This window comes from Lepidochelys kempii, chromosome 2 (assembly GCF_965140265.1).
Source record: "Lepidochelys kempii isolate rLepKem1 chromosome 2, rLepKem1.hap2, whole genome shotgun sequence".
Taxonomy (NCBI): Eukaryota; Metazoa; Chordata; order Testudines; family Cheloniidae; genus Lepidochelys; species Lepidochelys kempii.
In genome coordinates, this window is record NC_133257.1 from 91,660,345 (window position 1) to 91,680,745 (window position 20,401).

Consider the following 20,401-nt stretch of genomic DNA (forward strand, 5'->3'; position numbering starts at 1 on the left):
TATTTCATACCCTGTATGTTTTACCCTGGATATCGAAAATGCATACAAATACGTTCTTATTATATATGTTATAGTATTATTCACTAACCACTACATGCCTCTGTTAATTTGGTCTTCTCCCAAAAATTTACTACCATTATTTCTTTTTGGATGCCAAACAGCACAAACGTCGGCACAAAAGAAGGCACACATCGTTAATACCTCCTCCTCCCCCTCAACATTCAGTCCTCCGAACAGTGTGCATGGTCTCTCTGACAGCTGTTCTCTTTGTTTTGCTTTGCAGCGCCTTCCCCCTTGTCATGCTGACCTACATGGGCAGCCTTCATCGATTTCCCTTCTCCAGGCTCCCGCTCCCAGCAGCAGGAAGGATTCTGGTCAAAGGAGGAGCCGGAGCTCTCCGAACCAACACGCACACCCTTGTGTACCCGGGGCACTGTCAGTCAGTCCAGCTTGGGAAAGCCAGGGCAGCATTACACTCGACAAGCTGGGGCAAAGAAAGCCACGGCGGCCGATTTGCTCGGACCCCTTCTAGAGTGCAGCGCGCACACGCCCCCGGGGGCCCCGCCTCCCCGAGCGGTCCGGCTATAATTCTCTGCCATTCTGCGGGCTCCGCGCTGCTCGTCTCCGCATCAACCACGATGCGGCGGGGGGAGACGAGACGAGACGTGCAGCAGGGCCCAACATGGGAGACCCCAGACCCAAGTTCAGTACAGCCATTTACAACAGGGAGGGGGAAACGTGACATTCATACACAGCGAACGGGCGAGCCAGGAGCAGAAGCGCGGTGGCCGCGGGAGGACGGGGCCTAGGGAAGGGGATTTTCACACCGTGTGAACGCGAAAGGATTGCGCTGAAGGTGAGGGAGGAAACCAGATTCAGTTCAGGGCGGGGGGGGAGCCGGAGCCCCGGGGAAGAGAAGGGCCGGATAACAGAAGGGGCTGAAACAGCCCCAGGTCGATAGCCCTGGGGAAAGGGAGACGCGCCGGGCCCGGGGCTCAGCCTCACCCGCAGGGCTGCTGGGGTGGGCTCCGAGCCCCAGACACGGGGTCACTGCGAGAGGGAGGCCCGGCGTGGGGAGCAGCCTGTACCCGCGGGGCGCCCCGGGGCGCCTCACCTGCTGCCGGAGGGGAAGCCCCGCTGGGCGGCTCCAGGGTGACGGTCCCGTCCTTCCAGACGCGGACGTGGGCAGCCGCCTCGGCCCTGGCGGCGGGGGTCTGGCGGCGGCGGCCCCGGGCCCGCAGGGAGCCGCAGCACTGGTAGCACACGGCCCACGCCTGCTCCTCGTTGATGGGCTGGTTGTAGAGCCGCAGGATCTGCTCCAGGGAGAGCGCGTCCCGCGCCCCGTCCTCCCTGCGGCAGGAGGCGTCTCCCGCCGCCGCCTCCCGGGACCAGTCCCCGGGCAGAGCCTCCGCCGCAGCCCCGGCGCGAGCCATCCCCGCTCCGCCGCGCCCGCTGCTGCCTGCCGCGCCTCACCGCAGGGAGCTCTGGGGCCGGGCCCCGCTGCGTCCCGTCCTCGCCGGCCTCATACTCCGCCCGCGCCGCCGGATACGCGGCGAGCGCCGACCCGCAGCAGCGCCCCAGCTCCTCACTGGCGGCGGCGGCGCGGCCGCCCGCTCCTAGCAACGCAACGGCGTCCCCTCCCGGCCGGGTCTCCGCGGCGCCGCAGCGCCTCCTGCCGGCGGGAGCGCGGGGCCGGGGCCGCGCCGGGCCGCCGCTCAGGCACTGGGAGGCGGTGGCTGGGGGGGGTTGCCGCGATTCAGTTCAGTGCGGCTCTCGCCGCCCCCTACGGCCGGCCGAAGCCCCTCCCCGGCCATCTTCCTTGCTCGAGCGCCTGCGGCACCGTACACAGCACCTCTGCGCTGGGACACGCGGGGCACAGACTTGCACAGGGGGGCTCGCAGTCAGGAAGCGTAAGCTACATCTGGGAACGGGGAGAGACAAAGCGCGGGCCAAAGGCAAAGAGGCGCTGGCTGTGCAACCAAGGTGACAGGCAGGAGCGTGAGACGGCCGCTTTCTACTCCAGCATCCAGCTCCCATAGCAACCTGCCAGCAGCGCAGGAGTAAATACGAAGGGGAGATGGATAGCGGTGTAATAAAACCCCCAGGCACTGTGGGAATCACCATAATGGAGCGTCTATACAGCTGAAAGAGGGTCTCTCTCTTTTATATGTGATCCTGACTTGATCACATTTATAATGTACAAGCAGAATAAAACCCAGCCTAGTAATAATCTATCTGTGCTTTAAAGGGGCCAATTTCACAAAGCTGAAAACAATTATGACCCAAATCAGTTGGGAGAACATATTTAATTAGATCATTTTAAATGATAATGAGTAATAATTTTAAAATACCATAGTAGATTCACAGTTTCACAAATGAGGAAGAAGGTTGCTGTGGTTAAAATAAACTACTTAATCTAAAGGGAAACTGAAGCCAGCCCCAAAAATAAAATTATATATAACAAATTAAAGAAAGGGGAGGTCAATCATAAGGAATATAAATCAGAAGCTAAGAATTGCAGAAAATAAATAAGGGTACCTGAGGGGCAGAAGGTGAAATCTAAGGCCAGCAGAATTAAGGACAATAAGAAGTTTTTTAAAATATCATTACAAATATCAATTACAGTTTATAAGTACCTATGCGGGGAAGAAATATTTAATAATGGCACCTCAATCTAGCAGAGAAAGTATAACACAATCCACTGGCTGGAAGTTGAAACTAGACATATTCAGACTGGAATTAAGATAATTTTTTAACAGTGAGCGTAATTAACCATTGGAACAATTTACCAAAGGTCATGGTGGATTCTCCATCACTGACCATTTTCAAATCAAGATTGGAGGTTTTTTTCTAAAAGATATACTCTAGGAATTATTTTGGGGAAGTTCTATGGCTGTGCTATACAGGATGTCAGACTAGATGATCACAGATGGTCTCTTCGGGCCTTACGATCTATCAATCTTTTACACTTTGTTAACATTTGTATAGCTGGTCTAGACAATAAAATATTACTGAAATTAATTTACTCCCTACTCTGCCAATGCCCTCCTATCTGACAGTGAGCAACCCCTGGTGATCTTTGGATATATACTTTAAGGGTCTATAGGCCCTTTGCTAAACCAAGTCTTGCATCTATGGATTCTGCCTACATCTGTCCCTCCTTAAGATGTTAGTTTCCGTTTGTATTCATGCCACAGGATGAATTAATCTATAATTTTGCACAGCTGTGAAAATTTAAATCAATAATGGAAATAAAAAAACAAATAGGTATCAGTAGAAATTTTATATATATATATAAATTCTGCCAAACCTAATCATAATCATTGTGAGATTGATTCTGTATAGAACTTTTGTAACAAAACCCACAGCCAGGCAAAACTGTCTTGAAAGTGGAATAAACCATTTCAACACTAGATGTTTTATGACTACATTGGAAACCAATTGCAACCAGTGCAATGCTTTCAGTTAGAAAGCAAGTCTACGTACCTAGAGGTCTTCCTTTGTAACATGCAGAAATGATACATGAGGGGCATGGAGGGGGTCAAGTGCCACCCCCCCGATATCTGTTTGGCCTGTTCGGGAGGGAGGGAGGGAGGGAGAGGGACATGTGCGGGGTGGGGGCGTGGCACAGCAGCAGAAGGACAGAGCCCCCTCCTGCAGGTAACTCTGTTGGGGCGGGGAGAGCATGGTGGCCCTGGCTTGGGCGGGGTGAGTTCCTGGGCAGAGAAGACGTGTGGAGGTTATGTGTCCTCCCCTTTAGATTGTGCTCCCCAGTATAGGAAGGCATGAGTCGTCTATGGCATAGCATGAAAAACACTATACTCTAAAAAAAACTATTTTAATTAAACAATGGCCTGATACAGCAATCATGAGGCCTATATGCAATAAAATGCTTTCCCTTCGCAACGTCGAGGGACACTGCTATACATTCGGAACTCTTACTGTTCTGCACACTAAACTGGCAGGATTCAGTATAGAGCCATGAAAACTGAATTGCTCTCCAAATAGTAGGATGACTAGCGAACTTTGATTTTCCTATGTCTCACATTCCAGTACACTGTGGGTGACAGTCTGTACATGTCCTGTGATGTTACCATTTGTGAAGGCCTGTCATAGAGCCAACTAATGTTTAATTTCCCAAATATCCTAGAAATATCCCTCTTGCAGCAGAAGTTGAATTTGATTCATCATGGCACTAGGAGCTGGTACTTTTTTCTGGGAGAAAAATGGTCTAGAATTTAATCTTTACTTCTTTTTAAGAGTTCTAATTATTATGATTACAATAAAAACTTTAAGGATATGAACTGCATGTAACTCAAAGTACTGATGTCTTCTCTACAGGCAGCACAAAACAGTATCTGTAAGTGGTGTGGAATGCTCCCTTTCATCTTAATGGGACATTTACTAGTCATAATTTAAAATATCAGCATACATAACTATTTAATGGGTCAGTAAAGCATACAAAGAAGAATGGCAGTTATTGTGCACCTCTACACAATGTACTGAGCATCTTGTTTTGGTGTCAGAGGTAGACAGGACTTGATTTGAAAACAGATACTGAAAGAACTACCACTCCCCTCTCCTCTCCCCTCCCCACCCTCCCAATCCATTTTGCATAATTTTCTCTCTGTTAGAACACTAGGTGAAAGAGATGCACTCTGTTACTTATAGCACTTGTATATTAGAAGGTTTACAAAAATGTAAATTAGTGGGTATAATGTGAAGATTTCTATACTGTCACAGAGTTAGGGTGACCAGATGAAAGAGACAAAATATTGGGACACATGAGGGAAGCAAAAAAGAACAGTGGCCAAAAGCAGTTTTATTGGGATGTCTGGTCATCTTATACAGAGTTGCACTATGGAATTACACACAACCCTTTCTGATCAAATTTCTCTCACTCCTATTCAGTTAGATATGAGGTTTCTCTGATGATTTACTTAAATTGTAGTTTCTTCAGGGCAGGGACTGTCTTTTTGTTATCTCTTTATACAGGGTCTAGCACAAAAGGGGCCCTAATCAGGCCCCTATGCACTACTTCATTCAAATAATTACTCCAATGGCGTACTTGACCTCCAGTTTTCAGAGGCCTAAGCATCTGCATAAATCACTTTCTCCTACAGTTGGTCTCCTTCGCTCAGTGACTACCAAAGTAAGAGTTCAATAAGGTATGTTCAAGACCTTTTTTTTTTAAATTGGAATGAAACAAAATTAGTTTGAGTCTTTCTTCTGTCAACAAGACTGATCGGTGGCAGTATCCATTAACATCCATTATAAATTTGGGTTTCAAGATCATATTGTAATCTAGCTATATTCTACAGTATGGTTTTAATTCTCTCTAATCTAGTCTGTTCTATCCTGTCCTCCTTTCTGTGGCATCGATTCATTCATGACTTTCACTAAAGCTTTATCTATGGGTGGGATGCTTTAAAGTATTTTTTCACATTTTAAAAAAAATATGATACATTTTAAATGAGAAGTTTTTAGCTTTTTAATCAGACTATCTAAAAGTAGCCAAAATTCAGCTTACATTAAGCAACAGTACAAATTAATGCTGCACTGAAAGATCAATTTATACTATAGTTATTTCTTTGCAGTTCTCTTTCTACCATTTTATTCAGAATATCTAAGAGGGAAAAAAATGTATGTTCTTTGCATCCAACATTTATGTAAACTGTTGCAACTGACAAACTGCAATATTAAATTTTACAGAGTGACCTCTTCTGTATAAATTGAGTACTACAGGTTTAAGAGGCCAAAAAATTTAGATTTAAAAGACTCATGCCACAAAAGACTACAACCCCCCATTTTCTGAAATAGTTTACATTTGGCAGTATATTGTTTTTAATGTAACTGTAGTGGATTTGGGTAAGTTTCTACATTTACAGATATCAACGTACATACATACATACTTGAGCAAATTAATTATTTTAATAAAAATATATTGGGTTAATTTAGCTATATCCACCCAGTAAAGTGACCTCAATCTTTCAAGTAAAAATGGACAAATACTGGGGAAATAGCACTGTCAAAAGTTTTCATCAGGCAATTGGCTCATTGTGGGTCACTGGGCAAATCAAACCCTCTTGTGAGACCTCAGTCTCACAACTGTAAAACACGGATAAATACTGTTACCTTTGTACAGCACTTTGAGATCTTGAATGTAAGGCCAAGTCTATAACTCAAATGTACAATTAAAACCTGGGTGTTGCAGGACCAGTACTTTGTTACTATGAGTCAGTACTTTAATACTAAGTTGAGAGCGCTGTCCAGAGCACTCACAATGGAGCATTGGGGGATAGCTCCCAAAGGCCAATACCATCAAATTGCGACCACACTACCCCAAGTTTGACCATGCAAGGTCGATTTCAGCGCTAAGCCCCTTGTTGGGGGAGGAGTACAGAAATCAATTTTAAGAGCCCTTTAAGTCAAAAGAAAAGGAGTACTTGTGGCACCTTAGAGACTAACCAATTTATTTGAGCATGAGCTTTCGTGAGCTACAGCTCACTTCATCAGATGTATGCCGTGGAAACTGCAGCAGACTTTATATATACACAGAGAATATGAAAAAATACCTCCTCCCACCCCATTGTCCAGCTGGTAATAGCTTATCTAAAGTGATCAACAGGTGGGCCATTTCCAGCACAAATTCAGGTTTTCTCACCCTCCACCCTCCCACACAAATTCACTCTCCTGCTGGTGATAGCCCATCCAAAGTGACAACTCTTTACACAATGTGCATGATAATAAAGTTGGGCCATTTCCTGCACAAATCCAGGTTCTCTCACCCCCCTCCCAAAAACCACACACACAAACTCACTATCCTGCTGGTAATAGCTCATCCAAAGTGACCATTCTCCCTACAATGTGCATAATTAAGGTGGGCCATTTCCAGCACAAATCCAGGTTTTCTCACATCCCCCCCACCCCCATACACACACAAACTCACTCTCCTGCTGGTAATAGCTCATCCAAACTGACCACTCTCCAAGTTTAAATCCAAGTTAAACCAGAACATCTGGAGGGGGGGGGTAGGAAAAAACAAGAGGAAATAGGCTACCTTGCATAATGACTTAGCCACTCCCAGTCTCTATTTAAGCCTAAATTAATAGTATCCAGTTTGCAAATGAATTCCAATTCAGCAGTTTCTCGCTGGAGTCTGGATTTGAAGTTTTTTTGTTTTAAGATAGCGACCTTCATGTCTGTGATTGCGTGACCAGAGAGATTGAAGTGTTCTCCGACTGGTTTATGAATGTTATAATTCTTGACATCTGATTTGTGTCCATTTATTCTTTTACGTAGAGACTGTCCAGTTTGACCAATGTACATGGCAGAGGGGCATTGCTGGCACATGATGGCATATATCACATTGGTGGATGTGCAGGTATACGAGCCTCTGATAGTGTGGCTGATGTTATTAGGCCCTGTGATGGTGTCCCCTGAATAGATATGTGGGCACAATTGGCAACGGGCTTTGTTGCAAGGATAAGTTCCTGGGTTAGTGGTTCTGTTGTGTGGTATGTGGTTGTTGGTGAGTATTTGCTTCAGACTATGCTGACAGCTTGTGCCACACGCTCTCAGAGAAACTGCGGAATCACCTGATCAACGTCCTCTACAGCAAACAGGGAAAGATTAAGAATGAGCTCTCAAAAATGGATACTCTCATAAAAAACCAACCTTCCACACAAACTTCCTCGTGGCTGGATTTTACTAAAACTAGACAAGCCATTTACAACGCACACTTTGCTTCTCTACAAAAGAAAAAGGACACTAAACTTTCTAAACCACTACATGCTACAAGGGGCCACAGCAATGGTTCCCTCAACCCACCTAGCAATATTGTTAACCTATCCAACTATACTCTGAGCCCAGCAGAAGCAGCTGTTCTATCTCGGGGCCTTTCCTTCTGCCCCTCCACCCCCACGAACATGATACAGTTCTGTGGTGACCTAGAATCCTATTTTCGACGTCTCCGACTCAAGGAATATTTCCAAAATACCTCTGAACAACATACTAATCCACAGAGACCTCCCTACCAACACTACAGAAAGAGGGATTCTAGGTGGACTCCTCCTGAAGGTCGAAACAGCAGACTGGACTTCTACATAGAGTGCTTCCGCCGACGTGCATGGGCTGAAATTGTGGAAAAGCAGCATCACTTGCCCCATAACCTCAGCCGTGCAGAACACAATGCCATCCACAGCCTCAGAAACAACTCTGACATCATAATCAAAAAGGCTGACAAAGGAGGTGCTGTTGTCATCATGAATAGGTCGGAATATGAACAAGAGGCTGCTCGGCAGCTCTCCAACACGAGTTTCTACAAGCCATTACCCTATGATCCCACTGAGAGTTACCAAAAGCAACTACAGCATTTGCTCAAGAAACTTCCTGAAAAAGCACAAGATCAAATCCGCACAGACACACCCCTGGAACCCCGACCTGGGATATTCTATCTACTGCCCAAGATCCATAAACCTGGAAATCCTGGGCGCCCCATCATCTCAGGCATTGGCACCCTGACAGCAGGATTGTCTGGCTATGTAGACTCCCTCCTCAGGCCCTACGCTACCAGCACTCCCAGCTACCTTCGAGACACCACTGACTTCCTAAGGAAACTTCAATCCATCGGTGATCTTCCTGATAACACCATCCTGGCCACTATGGATGTAGAAGCCCTCACACCAACATTCCACACAAAGATGGACTACAAGCCGTCAGGAACACTATCCCCGATAATGTCATGGCTAACCTGGTGGCTGAACTTTGTGACTTTGTCCTTACCCATAACTATTTCACATTTGGGGATAATGTATACCTTCAGATCAGCGGCACTGCTATGGGTACCCGCATGGCCCCACAGTATGCCAACATTTTTATGGCTGATTTAGAACAACGCTTCCTCAGCTCTCGTCCCCTAAAGCCCCTACTCTACTTGCGCTATATTGATGACATCTTCATCATCTGGACCCATAGAAAAGAAGCCCTTGAGGAATTCCACCATGATTTCAACAATTTCCATCCCACCACCAACCTCAGCCTGGTCCAGTCCACACAAGAGATCCACTTCCTGGACACTACAGTGCTAATAAACAATGGTCACATAGACACCACCCTATACCGGAAACCTACCGACCGCTATTCCTACCTACATGCCTCCAGCTTTTACCCGGACCACACCACACGATCCATCGTCTACAGCCAAGCTCTGCGATACAACCGCATTTGCTCCAACCCCTCAGACAGAGACAAACACCTACAAGATCTCTGTCAAGCTTTCTTACAACTACAATACCCACCTGCAGAAGTAAAGAAACAGATTGATAGAGCCAGAAGAGTTCCCAGAAGTTACCTACTACAGGACAGGCCTAACAAAGAAAATAACAGAACGCCACTAGCCGTCACCTTCAGCCCCCAACTAAAACCCCTCCAACGCATTATTAAGGATCTACAACCTATCCTAAAGGATGACCCAACACTCTCACAAATCTTGGGAGACAGGCCAGTCCTTGCCTACAGACAGCCCCGCAACCTGAAGCAAATACTCACCAACAACCACATACCACACAACAGAACCACTAACCCAGGAACTTATCCTTGCAACAAAGCCCATTGCCAATTGTGCCCACATATCTATTCAGGGGACACCATCACAGGGCCTAATAACATCAGCCACACTATCAGAGGCTCGTATACCTGCACATCCACCAATGTGATATATGCCATCATGTGCCAGCAATGCCCCTCTGCCATGTACATTGGTCAAACTGGACAGTCTCTACGTAAAAGAATAAATGGACACAAATCAGATGTCAAGAATTATAACATTCATAAACCAGTCGGAGAACACTTCAATCTCTCTGGTCACGCAATCACAGACATGAAGGTCGCTATCTTAAAACAAAAAAACTTCAAATCCAGACTCCAGCGAGAAACTGCTGAATTGGAATTCATTTGCAAACTGGATACTATTAATTTAGGCTTAAATAGAGACTGGGAGTGGCTAAGTCATTATGCAAGGTAGCCTATTTCCTCTTGTTTTTTCCTACCCCCCCCCTCCAGATGTTCTGGTTTAACTTGGATTTAAACTTGGAGAGTGGTCAGTTTGGATGAGCTATTACCAGCAGGAGAGTGAGTTTGTGTGTGTATGGGGGTGGGGGGGATGTGAGAAAACCTGGATTTGTGCTGGAAATGGCCCACCTTAATTATGCACATTGTAGGGAGAATGGTCACTTTGGATGAGCTATTACCAGCAGGATAGTGAGTTTGTGTGTGTGGTTTTTGGGAGGGGGGTGAGAGAACCTGGATTTGTGCAGGAAATGGCCCAACTTTATTATCATGCACATTGTGTAAAGAGTTGTCACTTTGGATGGGCTATCACCAGCAGGAGAGTGAATTTGTGTGGGAGGGTGGAGGGTGAGAAAACCTGAATTTGTGCTGGAAATGGCCCACCTGTTGATCACTTTAGATAAGCTATTACCAGCTGGACAATGGGGTGGGAGGAGGTATTTTTTCATATTCTCTGTGTATATATAAAGTCTGCTGCAGTTTCCACGGCATACATCTGATGAAGTGAGCTGTAGCTCACGAAAGCTCATGCTCAAATAAATTGGTTAGTCTCTAAGGTGCCACAAGTACTCCTTTTCTTTTTGCAAATACAGACTAACACGGCTGTTACTCTGAAACCTTTAAGTCAAAGTAAATGGCTTCATCGTGTGGATGGGTGCAGGGTTAAATCAATCTAATGCTGCTAAATTCAACCTAAACTCGTAGTGTAGAGCAAGGTTTAAACAATGTCCCAAGATTGGTGTTATGTGGAATCATGCTGCTGAAGATCTCTACTTATGTCTCAGACAAAAGATAAGTTCTGTCTCTTTGTTATTACATACATATCTCAGGGCACTTTCCAGAGTTAGGGGTGTTACCTATGGCGTCAACCACAGTTACTATTAGCAGAAGCACTTGAGCTGGAGCTCCCTGGGATTATAGAAGCTGGCAGGGCGTAATTTTTCTTATTATATGTCCCTCTTTATCCATGGTACTCAAAGACAAGCTAGGACAAGCATCATATATAGTAAGCAGGATGTTGAGTCTTACTTTATTGTGCCGCTTGCAAGACTGAGGCTGTGCTGAACAGGCAGAGACCCTGAAGCGAATGCAGGGACAGTGAAGCAACTAACATGCAGCCAGTGCCTTCTGTGACGGAGGTAATCATTGCCAGGAAGCCAGAGACAGTGAAGGAGCAGAGCTGGGTCTGTGATGCATGCTAATGCTGAGAAATTATTTTTCAATACATTAGGTAAATTAAATGCTCCAAACTTCATTAACACAAGTTAAAGTTGCCCAGAGGTGTCTTGTGCCATTCCAGCTGTGGAGAATGGCTAAACTTAAGCTCTGAAAACCAGGACATAAAAAGTTGCCACCCTTGCAACACCTTAACTCTGCCCCCACACCAGCACATACATATTAGCACTCTACTCTCACATACTATGGACATTTTGAAAACAAAGCACTTGAGCATTACGGAACAAAAATCTCATCTTTGCTAAGGTAAAACTTGGTTTAGGTCAGGTGTAGCAAACAGGAGCTACCTACACTGGACTATGCTCACCCAGTCTATTACATTAAAATTACCCCGGACTTCCTAAATGTTACCCCCACCCCCCACATCACACTTGCCAAAAGAGTTCCTTCTACACATGCAAATTATTCCAGAATAAGATAGCAGGTGAATTTAAAATTTGAAATAGAATTTAAAATGTGGAATAAGTGTCCACACATACAGCTGTTCAGAAATCATTATTCCTGAACAATTTCATGTGTAGACAAGGCATAAGCCCTGGAGGCTACTACCATATTTGCCACCAGATTGCAGACAATTTCCCTGGAAGATGATATCCTTGCGCACCTCCACTAACACAACCTACAAAATTCAATGCTGAAATGAAGCATACTTGATCTATAAGTACACAAGCACTTCATATCACTCACAGCTCTGCCAAGCTGCTCCAGCTAATCCCTCCAGCATTCAATACAGCTACTCTTAACACAGTGAATACAGCTGGAATGTGTGCAGATAAATGCTGGGAATTCAAATATGTGGAACACAACATAGTGGAATATTCTCTTTATCTCTCCTCGTGTCTATTTATTGTAGATTCATAGAGTTAGAGGCCACAAGAAACAAAAGATTGTTTAGTCTGACCTGTATAATACACACCAGAGCATTTCACCCACTTACTCCTGTATTGAGCCGAATGACTAAAGCATCTTCCAGCAAGGCATCCACAATCTTGATTTGAAGACATCAAAGATGGAGAATCCACCTCTCTTGGTAGTTTGTTAAACCTTTGCACCTCTCTTACTGAACCATTCCCAGTGGCTACTACCAGCACCAGGAGTATGGGGGGGGAAGGGGACAGTTACGTTTGCACTGTGGGGGTGGTACGTACTTTAACTTTGTGTTTCTTGGTTTTCAGAGGGGTTAATTCATCACTCTACACATTCTGGAAGGGCAAGATGCACCAACTCTGCATTAATGAAGTTTTTGGGCATTTAATAAAATGTGGAAACTATTATATTGCCATTGCAGAACCATTGATGTTGACACTTTAGCCCTTGCTACATCTCACACTCCGGACACTGGTAACCTCTTTGAACATACACCAGAAAAATATATTCTCTGACCTATCTAACAATGGTAATTTTAGTGACACCATTACCATTATAGCAGCCCTCAAAGTGCACACACATTTTAACTTCTTCTACTCCTAGGAATCACAAACAAAACTTCAAAACATGCATAACATTTACCAAATTAAATATGCCTGTCCTGGGAAAATTTAGGATTATGGCAGAAAATGAAAAGATCCCTGGATTAGTTACTACAGACCTCAGTTCACCCTTACAATCATGAGCAGTGGGAGAGGAAAGGCCACCTTATAAAAATGTAAGGAGGTACGGACGGGAACTAATGAAGCGAGAATTCAATTTCCATACCAGTCTAGCAGAGATGACTCTCAACTAAAATGGCCACTTAAGTGACAGTAGCCTGAAAACTCCCAGTAGTTCCAAGGGAAGCCTCATAAATAGGGCCCTATCAAATTTACGGCAGTGAAAAGCACATTACGGACCATGAAATCTGGTCTTCCTTGTGAAATCTGGTCTTGTGTACTTTTTTACCCAATTAGTACAGATTTCACAAGGGACACCACTGTTTCTGAAACTGGGGGTCCCAACCCAAAAGGAGATCAGTGGGGAATCACATGGTTAGTGTAGGGGGTGCAGTAGTGCCACCCTTAGTTCTGTGTTGGCTTCAGAGCTAGATGGCTGGAGAGCAGCAGCTGCTGGCCGGGCGCCCAGCACTGAAGGCAGCGCCCGGCCAGCAGCAGTGCAGACATAAGGGCGGCAATACCATACCATGCCATCCTTACTTCAAGTAACACCAGCAGGCAAGGAACAGATGGACCAACACAGGAGGGAAGAATTTTCCTCAAGAAAGAGGACAATGCCATTTGACCAAAAGACTTGACTGCAGGATCCAGTGGAAACAGGACTAGGAAGTAAGTTAACACAGGTTGTAGAAGGATTTAGCTAGTGAAGGACAGCTCTGACACAAATGATAGGAACTCTAAGGCCTGGTCTACACTAAGACTTTAGGTCGAATTTAGCATCGTTAAATAGATGTAAACCTGCACCCGTCCACACAATGAAGCCCTTTATTTCGACTTAAAGGGCTCTTAAAATCGATTTCCTTACTCCACCCCTGACAAGTGGATTAGCGCTTAAATTGACCGTGCCAACTCGAATCTGGGGTATTGTGGACACAATTCGATGGTATTGGCCTCTGGGAGCTATCCCAGAGTGCACCATTGTGACCGCTCGGGACAGCACTCTCAACTCAGATGCACTGGCCAGGTAGACAGGAAAAGAACCGCAAACTTCTGAATCTCATTTCCTGTTTGGCCAGCGTGGCAAGCTGCAGGTGACCAGGCAGAGCTCATCAGCACAGGTGACCATAATGGAGTCCCAGAATCGCAAAAGAGCTCCAGCATGGACAGAACAGGAGGTACGGGATCTGATCGCTGTTTGGGGAGAGGAATCCGTGCTATCAGAACTCCGTTCCAGTTTTCGAAATGCCAAAACCTTTGTCAAAATCTCCCAGGGCATGAAGGACAGAGGCCATAACAGGGACCCGAAGCAGTGCCGCGTGAAACTGAAGGAGCTGAGGCAAGCCTACCAGAAAACCAGAGAGGCGAACGGCCGCTCCGGGTCAGAGCCCCAAACATGCCGCTTCTATGATGAGCTGCGTGCCATTTTAGGGGGTTCAGCCAACACTACCCCAGCCGTGTTGTTTGACTCCTTCAATGGAGATGGAGGCAACACAGAAGCAGGTTTTGGGGATGAAGATGATGATGATGATGTTGTTGTAGATAGCTCACAGCAAGGAAGCGGAGAAACCGGTTTTCCCGACAGCCAGGAACTGTTTCTCACCCTGGACCTGGAGCCAGTACCCCCCGAACCCACCCAAGGCTACCTCCTGGACCCAGCAGGCAGAGAAGGGACCTCTGGTGAGTGTACCTTTTAAAATACTATACATGGTTTAAAAGCAAGCATGTGAAAGGATTACTTTGCCCTGGCATTCGCGGTTCTCCCAGATGTACTCCTAAAGCTTTTGCAAAAGGTTTCTGGGGAGGGCAGCCTTATTGTGTCCTTTATGGTAGGACACTTTACCACTCCAGGCCAGTAACACGTACTCGGGAATCATTGTAGAACAAAGCATTGCAGTGTATGTTTGCTGGCATTCAAACAACATCCGTTCTTAATCTCTCTGTGTTATCCTCAGGAGAGTGAGATATAAGTCATGGTCACCTGGTTGAAATAGAGTGCTTTTCTTCAGGGGACACTCAGAGGAGCCCATTCCTGCTGGGCTGTTTGCCTGTGGCTAAACAGAAATGTTCCCCGCTGTTAGCCACAGGGAGGGGGGAAGGTTGAGGGGGTAGCCACGCGGTGGGGAGAGGCAAAATGCGACCTTGTAACGAAAGCACATGTGCTATGTATGTAATGTTAACAGCAAGGTTTACCCTGAAAGAGTGTAGCCACTGTTTTATAAAATGTGTCTTTTTAAATACCGCTGTCCCTTTTTTTTAACTCCACCAGCTGCATGTGTTTCAATGATCACAGGATCTTCTCCTTCCCAGAGGCTAGTGAAGCTTAGAAAGAAAAAAAAACGCACTCGCGATGAAATGTTCTCCAAGCTCATGCTGTCCTCCCACACTGACAGAGCACAGACGAATGCGTGGAGGCAAATAATGTCAGAGTGCAGGAAAGCACAAAATGACCGGGAGGAGAGGTGGCCGGCTGAAGAGGGGGCTGAAGCCTTAATGTGGCGGCAGCGTGATGAGAGGAGGCAGGATTCAATGCTGAGGCTGCTGGAGGACCAAACCAGTATGCTCCAGTGTATGGTTGAGCTGCAGCAAAGGCAGCTGGAGCACCTCTGTAACCAACCGCCGTCCTCCCCAAGTTCCATAGCCTCCACACCCAGATGCCCAAGAACGCAGTGGGGGGGCCTCCGGCCAACCAGCCACTCCACCAAAGAGGATTGCCCAAAAAAAAAGAAGGCTGTCATTCAATAAATTTTAAAGTTGTAAACTTTTAAAGTGCTGTGCTTAAAGTGCTGTGTGGCATTTTCCTTCCCTCCTCCACCACCCCTCCTGGGCTACCTTGGTAGTCATCCCCCTATTTGTGTGATGAATGAATAAAGAATGCATGAATGTGAAGCAACAATGACTTTATTGCCTCTGCAAGCAGTGATTGAAGGGAGGAGGGGCGGGTGGTTAGCTTACAGGGAAGTAGATTGAACCAAGGGGCGGGGGGTTTCATCAAGGAGAAACAAACAGAACTTTCACACCGTAGCCTGGCCAGTCATGAAACTGGTTTTCAAAGCTTCTCTGATGCGTACCGCGCCCTCCTGTGCTCTTCTATCCGCCCTGGTGTCTGGCTGCGCGTAACCAGCAGCCAGGCGATTTGCCTCAACCTCCCACCCCGCCATAAACGTCTCCCCCTTACTCTCTCAGATATTGTGGAGCACACAGCAAGCAGTAATAACAGTGGGAATATTGGTTTCACTGAGGTCTAAGCGAGTCAGTAAACTGCGCCAGCGCGCCTTTAAACGTCCAAATGCACATTCTACCACCATTCTGCACTTGCTCAGCCTGTAGTTGAACAGCTCCTGACAGCTGTCCAGGCTGCCTGTGTACGGCTTCATGAGCCATGGCATTAAGGGGTAGGCTGGGTCCCCAAGGATAACTATAGGCATTTCAACATCCCCAATGGTTATTTTCTGGTCTGGGAATAAAGTCCCTTTCTGCAGCTTTTGAAACAGACCAGAGTTCCTGAAGATGCGAGCGTCATGCACCTTTCCCGGCCATCCCACGTTGATGTTGGTGAAACGTCCCTTGTGATCCACCAGAGCTTGCAGCACTATCGAAAAGTACCCCTTGCGGTTTATGTACTCGGCGGCTTGGTGCTCCGGTGCCAAGATAGGGATATGGGTTCCGTCTATGGCCCCACCACAGTTAGGGAATCCCATTGCAGCAAAGCCATCCACTATGACCTGCACATTTCCCAGGGTCACTACCCTTGATATCAGCAGATCTTTGATTGCGTGGGCTACTTGCATCACAGCAGCCCCCACAGTAGATTTGCCCACTCCAAATTGATTCCCAAATGACCGGTAGCTGTCTGGCGTTGCAAGCTTCCACAGGGCTATCGCCACTCGCTTCTCAACTGTGAGGGCCGCTCTCATCTTGGTATTCATGTGCTTCAGGGCAGGGCAAAGCAAGTCACAAAGTTCCATGAAAGTGCCCTTACGCATGCGAAAGTTTCGCAGTCACTGGGAATCGTCCCAGACCTGCAACACTATGCGGTCCCACCAGTCTGTGCTTGTTTCCCGAGCCCAGAATCGGCGTTCCACAGCACGAACCTGCCCCATTAGCACCATGTTGCATGCACTGGCAGGGCCCATGCTTTCAGAGAAATCTGTGTCCATGTCCTGATCACTCACGTGACCGTGCGGATGTCGCCTCCTCGCCTGGTATCGCTTTGCCAGGTTCCGGTGCTGCATATACTGCTGGATAATGCGTGTGGTGTTTAATGTGCTCCTAATTGCCAAAGTGAGCTGAGCGGCCTCCATGCTTGCCTTGGTATGGCATCCGCACAGAAAAAAGGCGCGGAACGATTGTCTGCCGTTGCTCTGACAGAGGGAGGGGCGACTGACGACACGGCTTACAGGTTGGCTTCAGGGAGCTAAAATCAACAAAGGGGGTGTCTTTACATCAAGGAGTATTTCAGGCAGGACTTCACGGAGGGTTCCAATAAGAAATGGTGCACCTAAGATATCGTTCTTATTGGAACAAGGAGGTTAGCCTGGCCTCTGATTGATCCATGGCTAGATTTACCTCGCTGCACCTTCTCTGTGAGTGACTCCAGTGTGACCTAGAGGAATGAGTCCCCTAGACGGGGGAGGAGGCAAATGAGTACAAAACAAATCTGGTCTATTTCTTGTTTTGATCCACTCCATCTATCTTTTACATCTTTGGCTGGCAGCAGACGGTGCAGAAGGACTGCATGCCATCCACATCTCATGGCTGCTCGGCAGAAGATGGTACAGTCCTACTGCTAGCCACCCTCATCTCTTGCCTGCCTGGCAGAAGATGGTACAGTACGACTGCTAGCAATCCGTATCGCCTGCCTGCTCACCATAAGACGGTTCAATAGGACTGACTGCAGGACTAAAGAGAATGACCTGGTCAAGTCACTCCAAATTTAGTCCCTGCGCCCATGTCTATCCAGGCGCTCCCAGCCGACGTGGCCAGGAGCACCTCGGACATGACGATGACGGCTACCAGTTGTATTGCACCGTCTGCTGCCACAAGGCAAGGGGTTGCTGCTACTGTGTAGCAAAGCCATACCGCGTCTGCCAGCACCCAGGAGACATAGGGTGACGGTTACCTGAGCGGGCTCCATGCTTGCCGTGGTATGGCGTCTGCACAGGTAACTCAGGAAAAAAGGCGCGAAACGACTGTCTGCCCTTGCTTTCACGGAGGGAGGGAGGGAACGGGGGCCTGACGATATGTACCCAGAACCACCCGAGACAATGTTTTAGCCCCATCAGGCATTGGGATCTCAACCCAAAATTCCAATGGGCAGCGGAGACTGCGGGAACTGTGGGTAGCTATCCACAGTGCAACGCTCCGGAAGTCGACTCTAGCCTCGGTACTGTGGAAGCACTCCGCCAAGTTAATGCACTTAATGCACTTGGAGCATTTTCTGTGGGGACACACACACTCGAATATATAAAACCGATTTCTAAAAAACCGACTTCTATAAATTCGACCTTATTCCGTAGTGTAGACATACCCTAAGTGCCTGTAGCCTGGTGTTAAAGAACCTCAGAAGGAAGAATTTAGGACTTTTCCCAACTAATCAGGAAGCTATCAAATGAGATATCCTAGGACTCTATCCTGTGATTGCTTCCTAAGCGCTGTCAAAAGATGCCTAGACCAGTATGTAATTGAGACAGGGATAAAAGTGTATCCCCTCCTAACAAAGTGACTGTTAGCATATTGGTGAAAATATTTGGTGCAAACCAGAAACAAAAAAAAGGGGGGGGAGGGACGGTTGACAAAGTGAAAGAGTCTCCCAAGAGTAAGCAAAGGAAACACCAGTGGACTTGGGTAAATAGGAATGTACAGAAAGGATGCTTACTTTTGATGAATCCTTCCACAATTTACAACTGTGAAAAAGAAGTAGATATTTGCATACATGTTTTAATGAATGCAGATCTTTACCTCTAAAAATGTAAATAAAGCAACTTTTATTAAAATAAAAATATACACTTTATATAAATACACATTACAGTATATACAAGTATTTTTCCTTAATTTTGTTTTAAATACACACATTAAAATATTCACAACCATCATCAGAGTGGTGTTTATCCAAAGTGAAACATGAAATGTTGTAATTAATATGATTTTTAATAATAATGTTCATTTGTACTAACACTTATGTACACTGTTTCAAGGCTCTAAGAAGTATACGTGATTTTTTTTTAAAGTACAGAGCGATATTTACAAGCAAACATGATCCAAACAGCACATGCAGATTCAGGATATGTAAACACTCGCACACGAACTGCAAGCCGCACTTGGTCTCCTCTACAACAGATTATTTCTTCACAGAAAGGAGACCTATTTGGCAGAGAGGAAACATGAATAATATGATTTAAATATTGCGATTAGTTATGAGTGACTAAATCACTATTAAACTTTTTAGCTAAAAAAAATTGTACAAGTATTAATCATAATTGAAGTGATAGACATATTTCCAGGACATCAATATGCCAAGAATCTGGCTTTTTGATGCTATGACAGAGTAACATCATTATACGATTGGTAGGACCCTACCAATTTCACAGCCGTGCACGGACCGTGAAATCAGCCCTCCCGCAAGAAATCTGATCTCCCCAGCTGCTGGGAGCCTGGGGCTCCTAGCCATGCTGGTGAGGGACAGGACTTGTCCTTCTCCTACATGGCTTCTCTTGGTGAGGAGATCAGATCCACCTCCAGAGACAGCACAGAAAGGAGGGTGGTACACCTTCACTTCTGTGCTGCAGCAGCCCGGGAGCTGGGCTTCTGTCCCCTGCCTGCCCCAGCCCCTGAAGTTCCTGCCGTGGCTCTAGGCGCTGAGCTCCTGGCTTCCCCTTCCACCCCCAGCAGCTCCTGCCGGGCTGGGGACTTCTGCTCCCTGTTGCTCCAGCCGGAGAAGCCCAGGCTTGGGGCTTTTACACATCCCCCACCCCCGGACAGCCCGGGCTCCCACAGCACCACACCCCACCAGCCAGGGCAACCGAGGCTTGGAGCTTTGGCACCTCCCTCCTGCTGGAGTGGCTCAGGGCTTCTGCCCCCCCAGCCGGAGCTCAGGGCAACCCAGGCTCAAGGCTTCAGCCCCGCAGCTGCAGTTGGGGCTCGGGGTGCCTGGGCTTGACTCTTCTTCCCCCAGGGCTCCTGCCAGGGCTCAGGGTGACCCAGTTGGGGTTTCTGCCCTATGGCTTCTTTTGGGGTTGGGAAACCCATTTTTCCAGGGAGCCCCTGCCTTAATCTGTCACTGGCCTGGACTAGCTCCGAGCAGCATGGGAGTGGGGGATCCTACCCATCTCCACCTCCCGGAACCTTCTCTAACTGCTGGAAGCTCAGAGGCTACTAGCTAGGCAGCACAGAAGTGAGGGTGGCAATCTTGGGACCAATGTTCCCTCTAATTTTTGACAGGCTGTGCGTGCAAAAAATGTCTTCTGTGCAAATTGTTGTGTGCGCGGTGTTTCGCCGTGTGCACAGGGTTC

General features: G+C 46.9%; 3 protein-coding genes across 14 annotated transcripts in view; 1 reads left to right on the forward strand and 2 right to left on the reverse strand.

Moving 5' to 3' along the window:
• The window catches only part of SPIRE1 (spire type actin nucleation factor 1), a 173,642-nt gene extending 172,046 nt beyond the window's left edge, over nucleotides 1-1,596 (reverse strand). The window contains 1 exon segment of the mRNA XM_073331647.1: nucleotides 1,115-1,596. Within this exon segment, the coding sequence (XP_073187748.1) occupies nucleotides 1,115-1,433 (319 nt within the window). The 5' untranslated portion in view covers nucleotides 1,434-1,596.
• On the forward strand, nucleotides 612-15,743 carry LOC140906855 (uncharacterized). 6 transcript variants are annotated; one of them, XM_073331642.1, is made up of 4 exons: nucleotides 612-856; nucleotides 4,996-5,168; nucleotides 13,970-14,570; nucleotides 15,160-15,743. In XM_073331642.1, exons 3-4 carry the CDS (start codon nucleotides 14,021-14,023, stop codon nucleotides 15,633-15,635), a joined length of 1,026 nt encoding a protein of 341 aa, XP_073187743.1. In that variant the 5' UTR covers nucleotides 612-856; nucleotides 4,996-5,168; nucleotides 13,970-14,020; the 3' UTR covers nucleotides 15,636-15,743. The 6 variants fall into 6 exon arrangements, with proteins under 6 accessions (XP_073187743.1, XP_073187745.1, XP_073187742.1 ...); XM_073331644.1 differs by having other exon boundaries at nucleotides 5,124-5,168; XM_073331641.1 differs by lacking the exon at nucleotides 612-856 and adding an exon at nucleotides 1,773-1,983.
• A 3,221-nt stretch (nucleotides 15,744-18,964) lies between these two features.
• CEP76 (centrosomal protein 76) overlaps nucleotides 18,965-20,401 on the reverse strand; it is a 45,366-nt gene continuing 43,929 nt past the window's right edge. For all 7 annotated transcript variants that reach the window (XM_073331654.1, XM_073331648.1, XM_073331649.1 and 4 more), the window contains one exon: nucleotides 18,965-19,253. In XM_073331654.1, coding sequence (XP_073187755.1) covers nucleotides 19,115-19,253 — 139 coding nt within the window. In that variant the 3' untranslated portion in view covers nucleotides 18,965-19,114. The remainder of the gene's footprint in view (nucleotides 19,254-20,401) is intronic.